Here is a 17,362-nt window from a genome sequence, read left to right as displayed (position 1 = left end):
TCACTCCCTTCTCTAGCTTCTTTCCCCCAAAGTATGACTAACCAGAAGGCAGAAGTTTTCCTAAATTTAATGCATTTGCAGTTTTTTTGTTTTAAATTAGCTATAATTTCCTAGCTAAAAACCTTTCATCAGAAGATTTCTGAGAAAAAAAAAAGTCAATAGGGGGTTATATTCTGACTTTTAATTCCTAAAAAACATATTTATGAGAAAATATTAATGATTTTGCCTTTTATTTCTTGCACTTCTATCAGAATATAGCATTGATATTTTAATGCCTTATATGCATGACACGACACAAGGTGGTGGCAAACTGTGATACTGCGACCTTTGCACTATGCTAACATCATTTTCTGTCGACTCCTATTAATTTCTGTTTCTTAGTGTCAAAACCAGATGATATGATGGTTCTGGTAAAATGTAAGAAAGCATATAAAGAAAACTTGTTATATTTTCTAGCAACAAAAGTTGCAATACAAAGATTTAGCATACAAAATTCATTATTGCAATATTCCAAAGGAAACAGGCAAAGACACGAGGAAAGGTTAATCTTTATGTACTCATATAGAGCCCAATGTAACCTCAATATTAAGTGTAAAATGGGGAAGCCATGTACATATTGTACCTTTTACCTGAAATTTGCCTGTAAGGTGGGAAACTGCTGAAAGATGGGTACAAAAAACTATAAATATTACAAAATATTACAGAGAGTGTTACAGAAATATATATATATATATAAAAAGAACAAGCCTTCTGTTAAAAAAAAAAGGCAAATCCTAACATTTCCCTCAACATTGTATCTGCCTGGAGAAATCACAAAAAATGCTGCAACAATTCAGAAGTGAAAGACAATTTAATATTCAATCACTCATTCAAGAAGAAATTTATCACCTCCTTTATGGGCTGGGTAAGAGCTTCTCCATGCACTGCCCATTGTGCTGGTCAGCTCAGCCAGAAGGCCACAGGTGTAGGAAGGAGAGGGACTCGTGATGGGCAGGGCCAAGGTTTTAGTTAAGGTGTATAGTGACTGTGAATGTGAAAGAAATGTGGTGGAGCAGATATCTTTAGGAAGCATGAGAAGATTTATGATGAGAGAGAAGGAGAATGAAAAAAAATAGCTTGTTTCTTTAGTATCTGTACTTGTTAGATATTCAATGTCTGCACCAGAAATTCTTTGACTACTTATCCTTCTGTAGATAACACAGGATGGGATATTATAGGTCGTAACATGTGAACAAAACCTTCACAGACCTCTTGCAGTTTGGTATATAATATATTCATAGGCTTCAAAAAATTTCTTCCCTGAATAAAGATGATTGCATCTGTGAGGATATTGTCTCAGAAAAAGAATCTATATTCAAAATTAAAATGCTATAAAATGTGTAATTTCCAATATTATTAAAGGAAGATAAGTACTCCAATAATTAAATTAATTCTGTGTATCAGAGAAAGATTTTCTCTCCTGAACACTTCCAACCAACACTTCCAACTTAAATTCTAATAGATCTTAAATAGTCAGCAACTGAAATCTGTATCTAACAACTAGAAGAAAAAAAAAAAGGAAGGCTTTCCTTGAATTAAATTTCAGCATTTCTGTACAGATTGAAAAAAAATTAAAAGATAATTGAGAGCAAACAGTCATTAGGAATGCAGATTTTCACTTACAGCCATATGTGTCATATTAATTTCCAGCTCGTTATTCCAAAAAAGAGTAAATTCTCTTGTTGTGATTTGAACTCTTTTTTTCCTAGTAACCTCCAAAATCCATTAACACTTAAAATTAAGGCTTAATCAATTCAGAAACAAAAAATGTAATATGATTGTCCTGCCATAATAAAACAGACATAAATTTTTTGGGAGGCAGCTTTCTGAAAGAATGCCATAGAACTATTTCCTATTGCAGAAGACAACCTCTACTTCTGTTCACAGCTGCCTGTAAAATGCTGTATGCCAACTGACCAAGTTCTTTGCACAGTGCTAGAGAAAAAAAAATCTATCCTGAGCATCTAAACTTTATCACATGATTGAGGTTCAATAGTTATTTCAAACTGAATGGAACCAAAGGTGCTTAACACACCAAAAAACAAGTCATACTGAGAGCTGTAATTGGACTCTGACATCACAAAGTTGCACAAAAGAAAACCACAAGTGATTCCTTCTCCAATATGAGAAGGAATTCTTGTATTAAATAAAGTTGCAGTATATTTATTACTGGATCCTAAAAGTCAAAATTCCAAACAAAAATTTCTACCTGTGACCATGCTTCAAGCGTATCACAGTAAACTTTGATGCTTTGTTTTACATAATAAATATGAATTCCAGGAAGAAAATGAGGCAAATGTAGGTGAAGTTTTACCTACACAAAATTATTAAATTATTCATAGTTTAATTTCTTTTCATTATGAGTTTAATCCCATGCTCTGGCATCCTAACATAAGAGGTGAAAAACACTTTGGGTATATTCTCTTTCTTCATACAAAATTAAGTTTGATTAAATTATGATTGCTTGCAATGAAATAATTTGACATCATCCAGCAAATAATTTCTTGCCATTAGCTTATTCTTAAAAGTTGGTATTTATGTTGGACACAAAAGGAAAAACAACTCAACAAACCAAAAACCCAAGGAAAAAAGAAAAACCACCCACACAATACTTTATAATTTTTTCTCCTCTTTTGAAGTTTATAGACTCTCAAATTTAAAACATGTCTTGACTACTGGGCTTAAACATATTACTTAAAACCTTTAATTTTCCTAAATTTCCTGAATTCTGATAACGATTGTCTGAAAAGAAGACACAAAAGAACGACAGATGTATTAAAAATATGTTTATCAGGGGAACTATTTACACAGCAATAATTATCATGTCAGCTTCGTTTTACCTCTGCATCCATTTTTGTTTTGATTTATTAGATTCGATGCATGAATTATCACATCAATTAGGTGACTACAAAGTTTTTAATTAACAGTGGTACCCAAATATCATTAATAATGTCAGAGAATTTGCAACATCACTAACCAGATGTTTAAAAAGGAAATAAACTAATAGACATCCGCTTGCTGGTGTCATTTTAATACACTTGTTTAAGCCTACACAAACTGATATTTTTACTGTTGCAGCTTTTAGAAACGTAACTGCAATAGAGAATTCCATTTGCTAAGTACAGAAACACATCACAGGAGCTCACACTCGAGTATGAATAGTGGTCTTTTGAGTGCACAGTGCCAGTGTCACCCAGCCCTTTGCACAACACATGACAGACTTTTTCTAGCTCAAGCCAGGGACTGAATAGCTCAAGCCAGGCTCCAATGGCAGACTCCCATAATGGCTTCTATTCCTCCAGCCTTTGGTTTCTATATACATATACAAGCTGTTCTCTCTATTTCCAAAGTAATTACATTCACTTAATTAATGTAATTACAGCTTCAAAGACTCACACCTTCACCTCACAATTCAGCAGCCTACACGTGACTAGCCCAGGTACTTATTCTGGGGAAGCAGATAGTTTGATTACAAGTATTCACAGGTATTTTTGCTGAAAGAACCCATTGTAAGCTGCACTGCCAACTACTCTTGAATCAGAAAGAATCCAAACATTTCTATACATAGTCCTGCATATTTTATTTTAATTTGCAAACATGCAGGATTAAAGTAACACAGCTTGCCTCATCTAAGTAGTGGAAATTTGGGGAAAATGAATGAGAAAATAAAACGAAATGTTGCAGGGTTTTAATTCAACTAAACTGCTGCTCTGCATCTCCTGTGGTAATTTGGAAGCATCTATCCTCTGTACTTCTCTATAGGCCAATAAACAAAGGGAAGAGGGAAACCACAGAACCAAACTGCATCTCATGTGAAACATCACAAGAGCAATACATTACAGAGTTGCCTGAAAACGGCAATCTCTATGGATCATTTATTTCTCTTTTCATCCGTCCTTTTCAATATACTGTTAGTTGCATTAAACATTGAAAATATGTTGAAAAGCAGTAATACAATTCCATGTATCACTGTGCCAAGGTAAACCTATGCTGGAAAGGTTGTGGGAGGATTTACTAAATACACCTACAGGGCTGGTATTGGCTAATATACAACAAATAAAGAGTAGTAAATGAAAGATTTCACAGCTAATTTATTCTAAACAGTTACTCTTTTTCATGGGATACAATTCCTTTTCATATCTAATGTAGAGACCTAGAAACAGCTTGACAGCCTTGTAATTCTTTGCTATTGTTGAATGATTTTTTTGAGTTTGGTATTGCTGTTTTGGGATCTTTGTAAAAATACAGTAATTTTAATGACGTACACAGTGACACTAACATATTGAACTCACTCTTAAATAGCAATAGAAATGCAGGCTGATTAAATGCAAAATAATGTCATTTTAAACTAGTAGCAATTAGCAAATATTTTGTTGAAGTGGCCTTAATTTAAAGACCATCTTTGCACTCTATTGTCTGTTGCCACAGAAACTAAATATACATGTCACTAAAACCAGGCAAGTATTTTTCTGTTCAGAGTAATTACACTGTACAGAAATTTTCTTATTAATGAAGTTGTATAGCATTTAAAATTGATTGTACTTAATACATTTTCTAGTTACCTGTCCCTACAGGTAGCTAGAAAATTTAATTTTTTTTTCAATAACTCTTACTATATCTTTTAACTGGAATACATTGGATTAATGCATTTTTTTAAAACACACTTCCTACTTAATTAAAAAAAATCAAAAAAAACCCCAAACATTTAAAACTAAATGTTCATGCAGAAAAGCTTATTTTTGCTCCTCAAGATAAATCAAAGGAGTATCTTCAGAGGAGCTAGTAATTAAAGCAACCTACCCAGAATGCAACATTAATTTACAAATCTTCACTGAGAGAATAGAAATATTTTACGTTTTAATATGAACTTATATCATTACCCAGAGAAATGATAAAATAAAAAAGCTGGTAAAAAAAATGCCAGCTAAACTGAAGTTGGCTCTAACTACAGTAGTTTTGAACTGCGTTAGTTAAATATTAAATGAATGCAGAATTCACAGGACATTTTGTGTTAACTTGTACAGCCCACCCTTGGGCAAAACTGCTGGGATAAGAGCAATAGCTAACAATAGCAATAACAAAATTGGAAGCAACAGCTAACAACTAACAATAGCTAGTAAGGTAGAAAAGTGACCATAAATTTTCTGTGTGAACAAAGACAGAGAAGGTATTCACCTCAAACTGATCAAGAGGACAACCACAATGAACTAAATTAAACAGTGCCAAATTAATTACAAAGCCAGTTTTCAAAAGAGAAGTCAGCTTGAAAAGAAGTATAAAAGTAGGATGAAAATTTGTAGTAGCAGAGAATGATAATGCAGTGCAAAGAGCAGTGGCCAGCACCCAGTTTTGACATGCCAGAGGTCAATTTGCTGGTGCCACAATCACTGCAGGGACCAGAGAGAGCACCAGTGCCCCTTGGTGCAGCCAGCAGCCTGCAGCCAACTGCTGGGCTGGCAGTTTGGGGTGCTGGAAGGAGGATAATGCTGGGGCAGCCATGGCTTCCAAACTTGCTTTCCCATAAGGGGCAACATGCTTGTACTCCATATATCCTCATGCACATGTTTCTCTGGATAGGGAGGCAATGAAACTTTTTGGAGTTACTTATAGAAAGATGTTTAGAAATTTTTTCCTGCTTATTAATGATTTTTTAATTTTGATTAATCTGTAGTATTGATCCTACATACCTACTTCACCTATTGTCAGTCAATTACATGTCATTAATAAATCAGTAAACTGCTTCAATATTGTAAATACAGCAGGTTTTCCCCTTGACAATCTACACATTCTACACAATCTACACATTAAAATCACACATTCTAGAAGAGACTCAAGCACCTGAAAAACTGTACTCACGTAGTATGATCGGTTAATGGGCAGTGCTGCTCTTCCTCAGGGTAGAGATTTGCTCCTCTTCCAAGCTGCCACTTGAATGTCTTAGTGATAAGTATGGAATAATTTCCTGACATCTGTTCCAAGGCTGGTTGATACCATCCACACAGGTCTTTATCTTCAAAGTCACAGACTTCCCTAACTTTAGGGATCAACAGTGATTACTCATGTTTATATAAAAATTGAAAATCATTAACTCACATTACAACCCAAAAAGTAACATGGAAATAAAAAGGATTCAATTTATAGTATCTGTGAATACTGACACATTACTAACATGCAAAGTTTTTTCCTTTCAGATAAAACATGAATTTTATATTTTCTCCTCTATAACACAGATTCTAATTTTGGGAAGATACCAATTCCTTTGCACCTCAGTATCTACCTTCATGTGAGTTCTGACAAGCTTTCAGGTAATTCTAATAATCTGTCATGTAATATACATGGAAATTCCTGTAAAATTAATCAGCCAAGAATCCGTGAGCTGCTGTATGGGCCTGTCTCCAGTCCTGTAGACTGATGACATTAGGAAATCATTGTACATTGTCTACAAAGTCCATGACCATAACTCTAAAAAAAAAAAAAAACCACTAAAAAAACCACAAACAAACAAACAAAAAAAACCCCAGACCAGATTTCAAGCAGTCCTCACAAAACTTGAAAGTTACATAAAAATGCATCTATTTGGTATTGGTATCAAATACTCTATTGCTGTGTTACTAAAAAACCATGCAGCTGCCTTCCAAAGACTTTTTGCTTCCTAAGCATCAAAGTGACCTCGCCACTGACCTTACTTAGGGTAAAGAAACCAATTTTATTTTCCATTTCTGCTGTGAATATTTATTCTCCAGCACATGGTCCAAGTTGAGTCTAGTCACTCTCCAGAACTTTGTAACAGATTATTACACTTAAGTTTAAGTGACTGCAGTGAGACTTGTGCAAGGGAAACAGGAATTTATTTTAACCCATAAACCCATAAAAAATGCTGCATCAAGAAATCATGGTTTGTTGGTAGAATGTGCCTGATCTTTCCTTCCTTGAAGGTTAAAAATGGTAGACTAAAGAGAGAATGAGTTTTGATTTATAGGTTGTATATCCTCACTAAGAAGCAAACTGCAGCCAGTGTGATCTCATGGGTTACCCATATGAAGATTTGTGATGTTTCCTGAGAATGATGAGTTGCATTAAATGCTTATTCGTCTTTTTAACATGCTCTGTAAACATTATACTTAAAGTGCCTCTGAGAAAGATAACACCTTCCTGTGAACATATTTCTGTTTCAGTCCAGACATTTTAAAGTCCTAGTTCAGCATTGTCATTTAAGTGATAAATTCCCATCTTAGTGATAGGAGACCTCAGATAGAGCAAATATGTAAAGGTGTATCCTCCACAGTATTTATCTTGCTGAGAATAAAAAGATGTTTTGTAAGATAATGTTTTGAGGCGAGAAATATTCAGAGGGCTCTGCATTTATGTTTCAGGGCAAGATTTCAATGGCTGGTGTTTTTTCACACTATAGGAAAATACTGTGGCACTTAAACATCAGATTCATTTCTTCCAGTTATTCCCACATAGGAAATAGACATAGAGACTGATACTCATTCTCACTGAGCCCTCAGCCCTGAGAGAGGTGACTGAATTCCCTTCACAATGTGTAATGAATTCAGAGTTTTATTTTCAGTGACAATAGTTTTGCTTGCAAAGGCTGAAGAGGTCACTGTCTCTAGATGTCTGTCCCCCTCATTAACTGGTTTTGGTAATTTTGAGTACTGTTCTTTGAATGCAAAAGGAAGTAATTAACAGCTTCTAAAATGCTACAGTGTGAACTGCTGCAACTCAGAAGCAATCAACAATTGTCTTAGATCTTTATGGGTGTCATGTGTGGACCTTGTCCATTATCCCCCTTACAGTTTTCCATTAAACTATCAGAGCTTTACAGGATGGAACTCACTTCTGTGTGGAGTAGGCTGAATTTCACAATTATTGCTGATGCTGAAACAATTTTTTATATTAAAAAAATCCCAACAACCACCCAACCAAACAAAACCCATACTCAGTGAAGTAGTTAAGAAGTGGATACTGTTCTCCCAGATGTCCACCCCAAAGATGAAACTCTGAAGTTTTTCTCTCTTCCAGTCTGGACTAGTGATCATTTTAAGAAAATATGCTCACTTAAAATTGTCATGTATGGTTACCAATCATTAGAGAACTGAGGATTCCTTCCCCCACCACATTTCAGTAGTAACTTGAAATGTCGAGTCTGAATCAGAAGGCAGAAAATTAATTACATCACACATATTAAGAGTAAAATATTACTACATTCCTGGGGAAAAAAACACATTAAAATAGCATCTAGGTGCTAATACCAAATTGCATAAATAAGATAGAGCTGCTAAAGCAATGCGTTTAAGACCCACAAACTAGTAAGGTAACAAAGAACATGATTTGATCCACTCACCACAAGCTGACTCGTCAGACTTATCAGAGCAGTCGGATCTGAAATCACATTTCTGGATCATCTGGATGCAGTGGCCAGAGGCTCGACACACAAACTCCTCCTCTGTGCAGTTGTTCATGGGGAGCGTGGCAGGAACAGAAGTTCCTGAAGTAGTTGTAGAAAGAGTGGGCAAGTCTCCTTTGAAAAAGGAGCCAAAAGGATGTTGAGAACCTGGACTAAGGCATTCCAGCTTCAGAATGATTTCTCCTTTTGCCACTGCCCCCCTTTTTCAGGATATGGCTTTACTGGAATCATGCCTGGACAGTTGAATGACTGAAATGCTGTTCAGCAGGAGCTGAGCTGGAGCTTTCCTCAGTGGAAAGCACTGGTTTTGTCACACCATCCATACAATCTTTGACACTTGCAGGATTTACACCTCTTGCCAGTCTTCCAAATTTGGATTAACCCAGTGACTAATTTAAAAAAACTGGTGCCAACACTCACACAGCAATCACAGAAACTGATTTTCCCTGTGCACCAAGGCTAACAGATCATTCAGATGATAATGGGTTCTTCAACATGTTGATTACTACAAGGGACTGTGGAAATTACTATGTAACCTTCTTACCTTGTAAATTTATTGCTGAAAAAATTATTTTCTCATTAGAGAAATTATTCTGAGGTCACCACCTTGTTCCACCACCTCCTTTATATTTCATTCAAACTCATTACCACTTCTTTCAAATCAATTGTCTTTTTATGTCCTCCTATTCTTTACTATGCACCTTTCTTCAAGGCTACCCTCTTTGCTTGGAAACCTTTGCTATTCTTGTCCATAAAAGGAATTTCCATTATAAAACTCCTTTTTAAAATTTAATAGTTTATGAAATTATTAGCTATAGTGCACAATGCACCTGAGCAATACACCTGAGTTAATTAAAAAGTACATGTGAAGACTTTTCATATTATGTGTCTGGGATAGCAAGGATTTTTTTTGAAATCCCTGACAGCTGGAGAACTAATACTGAAAATAAATTACCCTTTTCTATTTTGTGGGGTAGAAAGCAAATCTATGAAATTAAATAAATTATTTTCCAGTCAAATGAATGATACTCTCAAAATGTCCTAAAACTCAAACAAAAGACTTAGGGGAAGAAATGTTTTGAAGTAAGAATTGTATGAATTGATAAATTCATCTACAACTCAGATTAACAGCAAGGACCTTATCGGTCAGAAATTTTGAAATACAAATGGCACATTTAAGGCTCTGCTACTGATACACTGAAATGAAAGAAGAAATTTTGAATAACCATAGCCTTAACAACACTTGAAAAGAAAGGAGGATCTGATATTTCCTCTATTTTGAAACAATTTATTTTCTATACTTTATTGAATACCATTTTATCCAGAGCAAGCATCACTGAATAACCTTTGGTTAGGGCATTCAAATGCTGAGCTGAAGCAGTACATTCATGATTCAAAAGATTCAACATCTTTCATGTTACTTAAAGTGATCAAATACTGACAGGGAGAGATGGGCTTGACAGCTTGGTGTACAGTCTCTCATAGAGCAATTGGGCAGTGCTTGATTCTAGTGTGCTTTTTCAACCTACTGGTGTTAAATATGGTGGAATATGCCATAGCTGTTGTCTATTTTGCAGGCTATTCCCACAGTCCCTTTGACTGTTTTTTTGCTGTTAGAATATTTTTATGGCATGGAGGAGCTAAAACAAGAACAGGACCCTAGGCTGTCTCAAAAATTGCTCTCAATTTTAAAAATATATAGAACACAAAACCTGATTCTTGTCCATCATTATACTTCAGTATTTTCAATTTATCTTTACACACACAATGAGGATTTTTTCCTTGGTTATGAACTTTGAAACTGTGACCCTCTATGTTTTCCAATTTCTTGTTTAGTTTTAAAGTTTTCTTCATAACTAATTTGAAATTATTTATGGATTTTCTGATTAGTTATTTTAAGATTTTATTCCCTGAATATAAGGCACAATCTATTAACTGAGTATTTACAAAAAGCCTTCACATCCAAATGTTATAATAACTGCTTTGCCCTGTATAAATATGGTAAAACACTAGATAATTATCTGCAAAAGAAACACCATACACTTTTGATATTCCTCATAGAACTAATTATAAGACATTTTTGGAGAAGAAGAACAAAATGCATCTACACTAGGGTGTTTTAGAGTAAGTGCTAGGATACTAATAATCAGACACTGTTTTAAATTGTTTGCTGCTCTACAGCCCTGTCATGACTTTAGAGCAACTGTCACACCATATGTAACCCTGCACTCCCTGCTGCAGCCGACAGAAGCTCCCTTAAAATCTATTCTGTGGTGAGCTCCACATCCTGAGTCTGGTGTCTTGAAGTACATGTATTTTGGGATATAATATTTTACAATTCTGCGGAGATTGTTCTACCCTTGGTAACAATGACTTTTGACAACAGGTTGCTCTATCACCTGAACTATTTGTGTGATGTCACGTGAGAGCAATTGACACAGTAAATACATTAAGAATTATTAGAGGGAGATGGAAAGCTCTATCAAACTGAATTGGCAGCATGAAAGTACAGTTCCTTTACACACTGCTAAGCTTCTTTTACTTTCTAGGAGTCAAGATCTAAAATAAGCTGCACACTTCTCATTAAGGATCTCTTTTGGACTTTACATGCACAGCAGAACATATTTTGTCCTGATGCCTGGATATGAGAGTCTGAGGAGCAGGGAAATGAGTCTGGGTTTCCTGAGTCACATTTTAACCTTGTTTTTACTTTTCCAGTAGCAATATTGACAAATGACAGCAACGAATCAGCTCACAGCTTGGAGATGTGCATTTCAACTCTTACCATTGTAAAGAGTACAGCCCAGAAAAGACACGTCATCAAGTCCAATGTCTCCGGTGAAACCATCTCCTACAATACCTTTCACCAAAATCTAGGAAAACAAGAATTACAAAAGCATTTTTCACTGTATAGCAGACTTCCACTTCTCATTAAATATTTCTTATTAGATGATAGAGGAGTCATGTGCCATGTTTCTCACTTAAAATGAAATTAATTGATTCTGGGAGATACAGTCTATTCAATGACAATTTACGAAAACGATTATCAGGTTTCACTGGTGGTCACATTAATCATAGTGAACCATAACAGAATGATTGGCTTCACAATGGTGTAAATTCACTGAAACATCACTGTGATATAAAATGATGGCAAGACATTATTGTAAGTGGCATATTATGATTACCTTCTTTGGTACTTATTGCAATAACATTAATCATGCTAAATATAGTACCATTCATGTAAAAAAAATTATAGACCCATATAAATTCCAGTATGATGAAAACAATTAGACAGGTAAGAAATGAGCTATGGAACCTTTTAAAGAAAAATATTCTATTGCTTCATTAGACTTGTCAATGCTGTATTTGCTTCATTATTTTCTACTGCCAGGGAATAGGAGAAGTTGGTGTTTGTGAAATACTCTCTGGAAGACTAAATAAACCCCCTCTGTTCTGTCTGTTGCTGAGTGATAATTATCTAGAAGATTATTAGTGAAAGATGAGAGTATTCTTAGTTTAACTAAATAATAAACCCCAATTTATAAAAATAATAAAGCCTTCTCAAACCACACACTTTGAAAAAAGATGTTTTTGCTGATCCAGCAGAGTCCAAAAACTGTTATTTCTTTGCCATTGTTTTAAATCCTTATTTTACATTGTACACACACATTCAGTTTCAGAAATGCTGTATAAAATTTCTAATGTATTTTTTTCCAGTTTTTTCCTCACTTAAGCAAAAAAATTCCTACACATTAATGAAGGATAAATAGTGGCAAAAATATGACAGTTCTGCTTCAGAGTAGTGTTAGTTCTATTATTTTTCCTGTAACTTATTTATAAAGAAGGGTTATATTCAACAAGAGCCATTTTTCATATGATATGTACAGAGACCTTTTAAACATTACACTTGAAATTTATTATCCTGTAACAGGAGGGAAAAATACTTAAATGATGCAAGGAATGGTCTTAACCCCATAAAAGTAAAAGAATAATATCAGTCTAAATATGTTAACACTGACAAATTTGTTTCTGCTGTTTTGAAGTTGCATGTGAATTGTAGATTTATTACTGATGCTGACATCACCAGAGTAAATAAAAATGATTACACTTCATTTATATATTATGTCCATTAAACAAAATAAATGAGTATGCTAAAAGAAGACAGGTAAATGTCCCTTACTATGGATATGCTCCAGATGGGCCATTTTAGCACAAAATATATTTCATTTGAATGACAACAATAAATGACAGCATTGCTTTTTATTGCTCTCACTGCAGTATGGGATTCTTCCTTTCCCCTCAGGATACTCACAAATATTCTTTACAATATTACCTCAGGCTTTTGGGTATTTTAGATTAAAATGGGGACAATGCTACAGTACTGGTACCAATAGCAATGAAATGGTTATGAATGGGAAACAGGACAAACAAAAACATCTACTATTTGAAAAGCCACGCAAGGAAATTTCCAAAATGACAAATCTCCTTCCATGGTAATGTTGACTGGCAAAGACACAGCAGTCTAAATATAATTTTCAATTTGTTTTCAAAGTATGAGTGATTATCTACCTGCAATTAATTACTTATTAATTAGCTCAAATTTAGAAAAAGAGGAGTGAGCTTATTTAATTACACAGCTATTTCTAAGATAAACCCAAATACCCTCACAACTACGGTAATTTTCCATGGGATTGGATTGTGCACTTGTGGACATCGCTGTGGGATGTGCAAGGAGCTGCAGTCTCCAAATCTGCCTGTGCCCATGTCCCCAGTCCTGACAGACACACAGGTTGAGGACACCCTTATACAACATCTTCCACCCATGCTTCCTTTAAGAAAGCTGCACTCTTGCACCTTAAGCAGGAATATGTTTTTAAAAGGATTAAAAATATTCAAAGTTAGAAGTGACAGGACATAGTTCTCTAGGAGGAATTTAATTCAGAATACCCTTATACTGATTATCATTATGATTGTGTTGTTTAAAATCTCCCCATCCACATTATTTTTCTTACATTTATCTAAGCACCTGGGGAGTCTGATACTTTGATATATAGTATGAACTCATTAGCAACACACAAAATGTAATAGTGGCATAGGTATACACTTAAAACAGAAGATAAGACAAATTTCTGAGTTTAGAAGCTCAATACATAGTCTCTCTGCACCTGTGGTTAAACTTTGACCACTTTAATTAATTTGGCAGACATAATTCTGCAAACTTCATAAGATATTATAAAGCAACCTCTAGGAAATTCATCTGCTGTGAAACTCATTTCACATCACATTTGTTATTTGAATGAGAATAAATAGTTCCCAATTTCACATTTTCAGAAGTCTAAGATCCAGACTCAATGAAATCTATAAAGGCATCAAAAGGTATTTGACATAAAGAAAGGAGGGGAAAAAACCCAATTCCATGAAAGCAAACTTTATTAGAATGACGCTCTGTATACATTAAAAAATGGTCCCTTAAGATTTTGAACAAAATAGGCTTTTGAAGAGTGATGTCATGACAAGCCTTAATAGAGGAATTACAAATAATATTCTTCTATACAAATGCTCAATTTTTACAGTGATGCTCATTTCTGTCAATAGCCAATTCCCACTGAATGTTACCAAAGTAAAATCTTAATCTCTATACAAGCATAGTTTAAGATAGAATGGAATTAATTACAAAAACTGTGGCATATTCAAAATTCTGAAGGTTTTCAAATGTCTAGAAAATAGTGATATTAGTTCTAATATATTCAACTCATAATTTAGACAAACAGTAACTCAGTTATGTCACAAGAGGTGTCAACAGGGTTATTTAGTGATTTTTATTTCTAGTTAAGGCATGGTAATTTAGATTAGGTTTCTATGATGATTGCTGGCAAGAAAGCATTTGATTTTGTTTGAATAGGAAAGAACAGCCACACAAATAACTGACAAAACATTTTTCCATAAAAAAATTTGTTGTAACTTACTAAAAGCAAAGTCCTCCACATTTCACTGCATATCTCTGAAGTAAACTACCCCTATGTTTTAATGCTAGGGATGAATAAAGAAAACTGCATAACAACTTTACATCCAAAAAGCAATAAATTCCTTATGAGGTAATGGAACTTCTCTAATTACAGACAAAGGACAAGCCAGAGAATGAAGCTTCAAAGCTACTTTTTTGTTAAAATATTTTTATCCAGTGATCAAAGTCATGTCATAAGTCTTCACTGCAGAATAATTTTTTCAAGAACACATGAACATATTCCTATAATAATTTCTCAAGAAGTACATTAAAAGGGAAACTATTTCCAAGAAAACACAGTTCTTTCAGAAAAGGTTTTATTCAAAAAAAGAGAAATTTAGATTTGATCTTGAATTTTTGAGTAGTTATTAATTCACATCAAATAAGATATTGACTGCTTTGATGAGTCCAAGCATGGTGATTTATTCCTCCTTGGCTCTGTTTCTCTGCTTCCCCAGCTGCCATGAAAGGAGTAGGCACTGTGTATTTGAGATTATTCCCTCAGTCTCTCATTTAGGTGTCCACTAGTTGCATTCTGTTTGCTTGGCACTGACCTGTTCCTCTGTACCTTCTGCAAACGTTTGTCTTAGGAAAAAAAAAATGGATGCCTGGGTTGTCACAGTCTGTTCCAGCTTTCCCTCTCTTGGGGGGAATGGTTTAGGTAATCAGAGCTTAATGTGCTGCATGGAACCCTTGCCATCAGCTTCTGAAGAGATTTTCAACACTGGGTCACCACATCATTTAAATCATACCCACTGAGAAGCTCAATATCACACTGCCCTTCTTCAAGGCTCATCAGCCCCCTTCTTTCATGATCATTGAAAATGCTTTAGAAATTAATGCCTCAAGACTTCAAAAGTTGAAATAAAGTCCTTTCACACAGGTGTCTAAATGAATTGTTACCAGCATTCTTAAGGGTACACACATCAAATATGAAAAATCTTGTGTCAAATATTTGATGTTTTACAGTGCTTGGTTTTATAAGATACTGAAAAACACTAGTTCTAGTTCAGTAAAGCACTTTATCACGCTTTGCTATAAGCTTGTGAACCCTTATGCTGATTTATTATGTTTTTCACAGCATTTCTCTAAAGTGCAGGGATGAATCACATTTCTATCCTGTTTTAGACTATTCAGTAATATTGGAGGAATTAATAACTACATATTCTGGGAGTCTTTACTTTCCTGCATTAAGGTCAAAAAACTTCATTCAAGAGAAAATATCCTGTTGTCACTCCATAATATTAGCACTGGAAGAATTATTGCAGAGGTACTATATTGTCAGTGCCTAAAAATTTCTGATATTTAGCCTGTCCATTTGAGAAACATCTATATAGCAATTATAATTATGAAACTATATTTAAACTACCTTAAGTTCATTGTTAGTTTTGACTTAATCTACAAAGATATACAAAGTCTGTTTTCTTTTCTCCCAGACACAATTTTCCTCAGATTTTATATGTAAATAAGTAAAACAAACAAACAAAAAACCAGGATTCTGGCTGAGTTACTATATCAAATACCTGAGACATATGGTCCTGAAAGAAGTGTCCCACATTGACCAGGATGACTTGTTATGACCTGAGTATTTCTGTCCCTCCCTTTTGTACAGTAGAGCACACCAAGATATAAAAAGCTGCAGGAAAACATCTTCCCATGTCTGTCTAGGGAAGTCTGCACTGGGCTGAACAAATAGACTTTATCTGATCCGTGCAGTGCTTACTGCAAAGGCAATTCTTCCATGCTGAGATAAGGAGCATCCTAAGAGGAGGCACTCACTGCTTTCTTTTCAATGCTTGTGAGTACACTTGTGGTAATAAAACAGTCAATTATCTGTTCAGCAGCAAATGCTAATGAGCAATGGGATCACTATTAGACCTTCTGCCTAATGATGCAAACCTTTCCTGACCCAAAGGATTTTTCCTGACTTAGTTATATAGAGTTGCTGCTCCTACATCCATGCATATGGCACTAATCTCCCAAAGTAAGGAAAAAATAACATAGAGATATCACCAGAACATGTGGGTTGACATGAAATCCTGTCTTCATTACAGTTAATGAGAGTTTTGACATATACTTCAGTGAGACTAGATTTCTACATTGTTTCTTAATTCTGCTATGAGCATACTCAATAAACAGAAAGATTGCAACAAAAAATTTAAAACTCTCTGCTTGATACAAGGCAATTTCCTTCCTCTATGGAAGAAAATTTAATTAAATCTGCAACAAAGTACAGCTTTCCTGTGATCTTCCTGTTATATTTTCAAAGATATTGATATTCCTGTTATATTTTCTAGATCCAGTTAAGCCACGAGATAAAAGTCACTAACATTTTCCTTCTCCTTGAAAAGTCATCCAAGTCTTATTTTCCCGTTGAGCAGTTTATAAGCAATATAGTAATATCAATAGGAAATGTGAAACAGTACTCTTAATTTTTAGGGAAACATAACTCCTGTCTTGAATGCAAATGGCTCAACAGTTTCTCAGTGGGCTGTGGGTTCTGAAAGATAGTGAAAACTTTTCATTACTTCAGGTTTTCCATATTTAAAACATGAGCAGAACTTGACAGTTCAGTAGAGAATAGAAAGGGTATTTTTACTTTATGTGATTTCCACTGAGCAGCCTGCATGTAAATAGGGACAAAAAAGGTAAAAAGCACTCACCCTGGCCCCCTTCTTTTCTCGCCTCTCAAGAGAAATTGCAAGGAAATGACAGACGTGAAATTAAGAATATAATTGTCACTGGAAAAGGTATTATTAAAGGTAGATTAGAAATTCTCATTCCTTGTCCCCTATGTGCACATGTTGTGACTTGATGACATCATGACAAGTTTTCCACAGCATATCAATAAAACAATAGCACAAAGAATAAATTGTTTGTATTGTTAGAGTGGATTATCTCTTTAA

General features: G+C 34.7%; 1 protein-coding gene across 1 annotated transcript in view; it reads right to left on the bottom strand.

Moving 5' to 3' along the window:
• MALRD1 (MAM and LDL receptor class A domain containing 1) overlaps nt 1-17,362 on the bottom strand; it is a 271,411-nt gene that overhangs the window by 146,821 nt on the left and 107,228 nt on the right. The window contains exons 19-21 of the mRNA XM_014312109.1: nt 11,232-11,325; nt 8,390-8,563; nt 5,896-6,073 (exon numbers count right to left, since the gene is read on the bottom strand). Of these exons, the coding sequence (XP_014167584.1) occupies nt 5,896-6,073; nt 8,390-8,563; nt 11,232-11,325 (446 nt within the window). The remainder of the gene's footprint in view (nt 1-5,895; nt 6,074-8,389; nt 8,564-11,231; nt 11,326-17,362) is intronic.

Source organism: Geospiza fortis, unplaced genomic scaffold (assembly GCF_000277835.1).
Source record: "Geospiza fortis unplaced genomic scaffold, GeoFor_1.0 scaffold138, whole genome shotgun sequence".
NCBI classification, from domain to species: Eukaryota; Metazoa; Chordata; class Aves; order Passeriformes; family Thraupidae; genus Geospiza; species Geospiza fortis.
The sequence above is the reverse complement of the archived record's forward strand: the minus strand, read 5'-3'. Positions and strand labels throughout refer to the sequence as shown.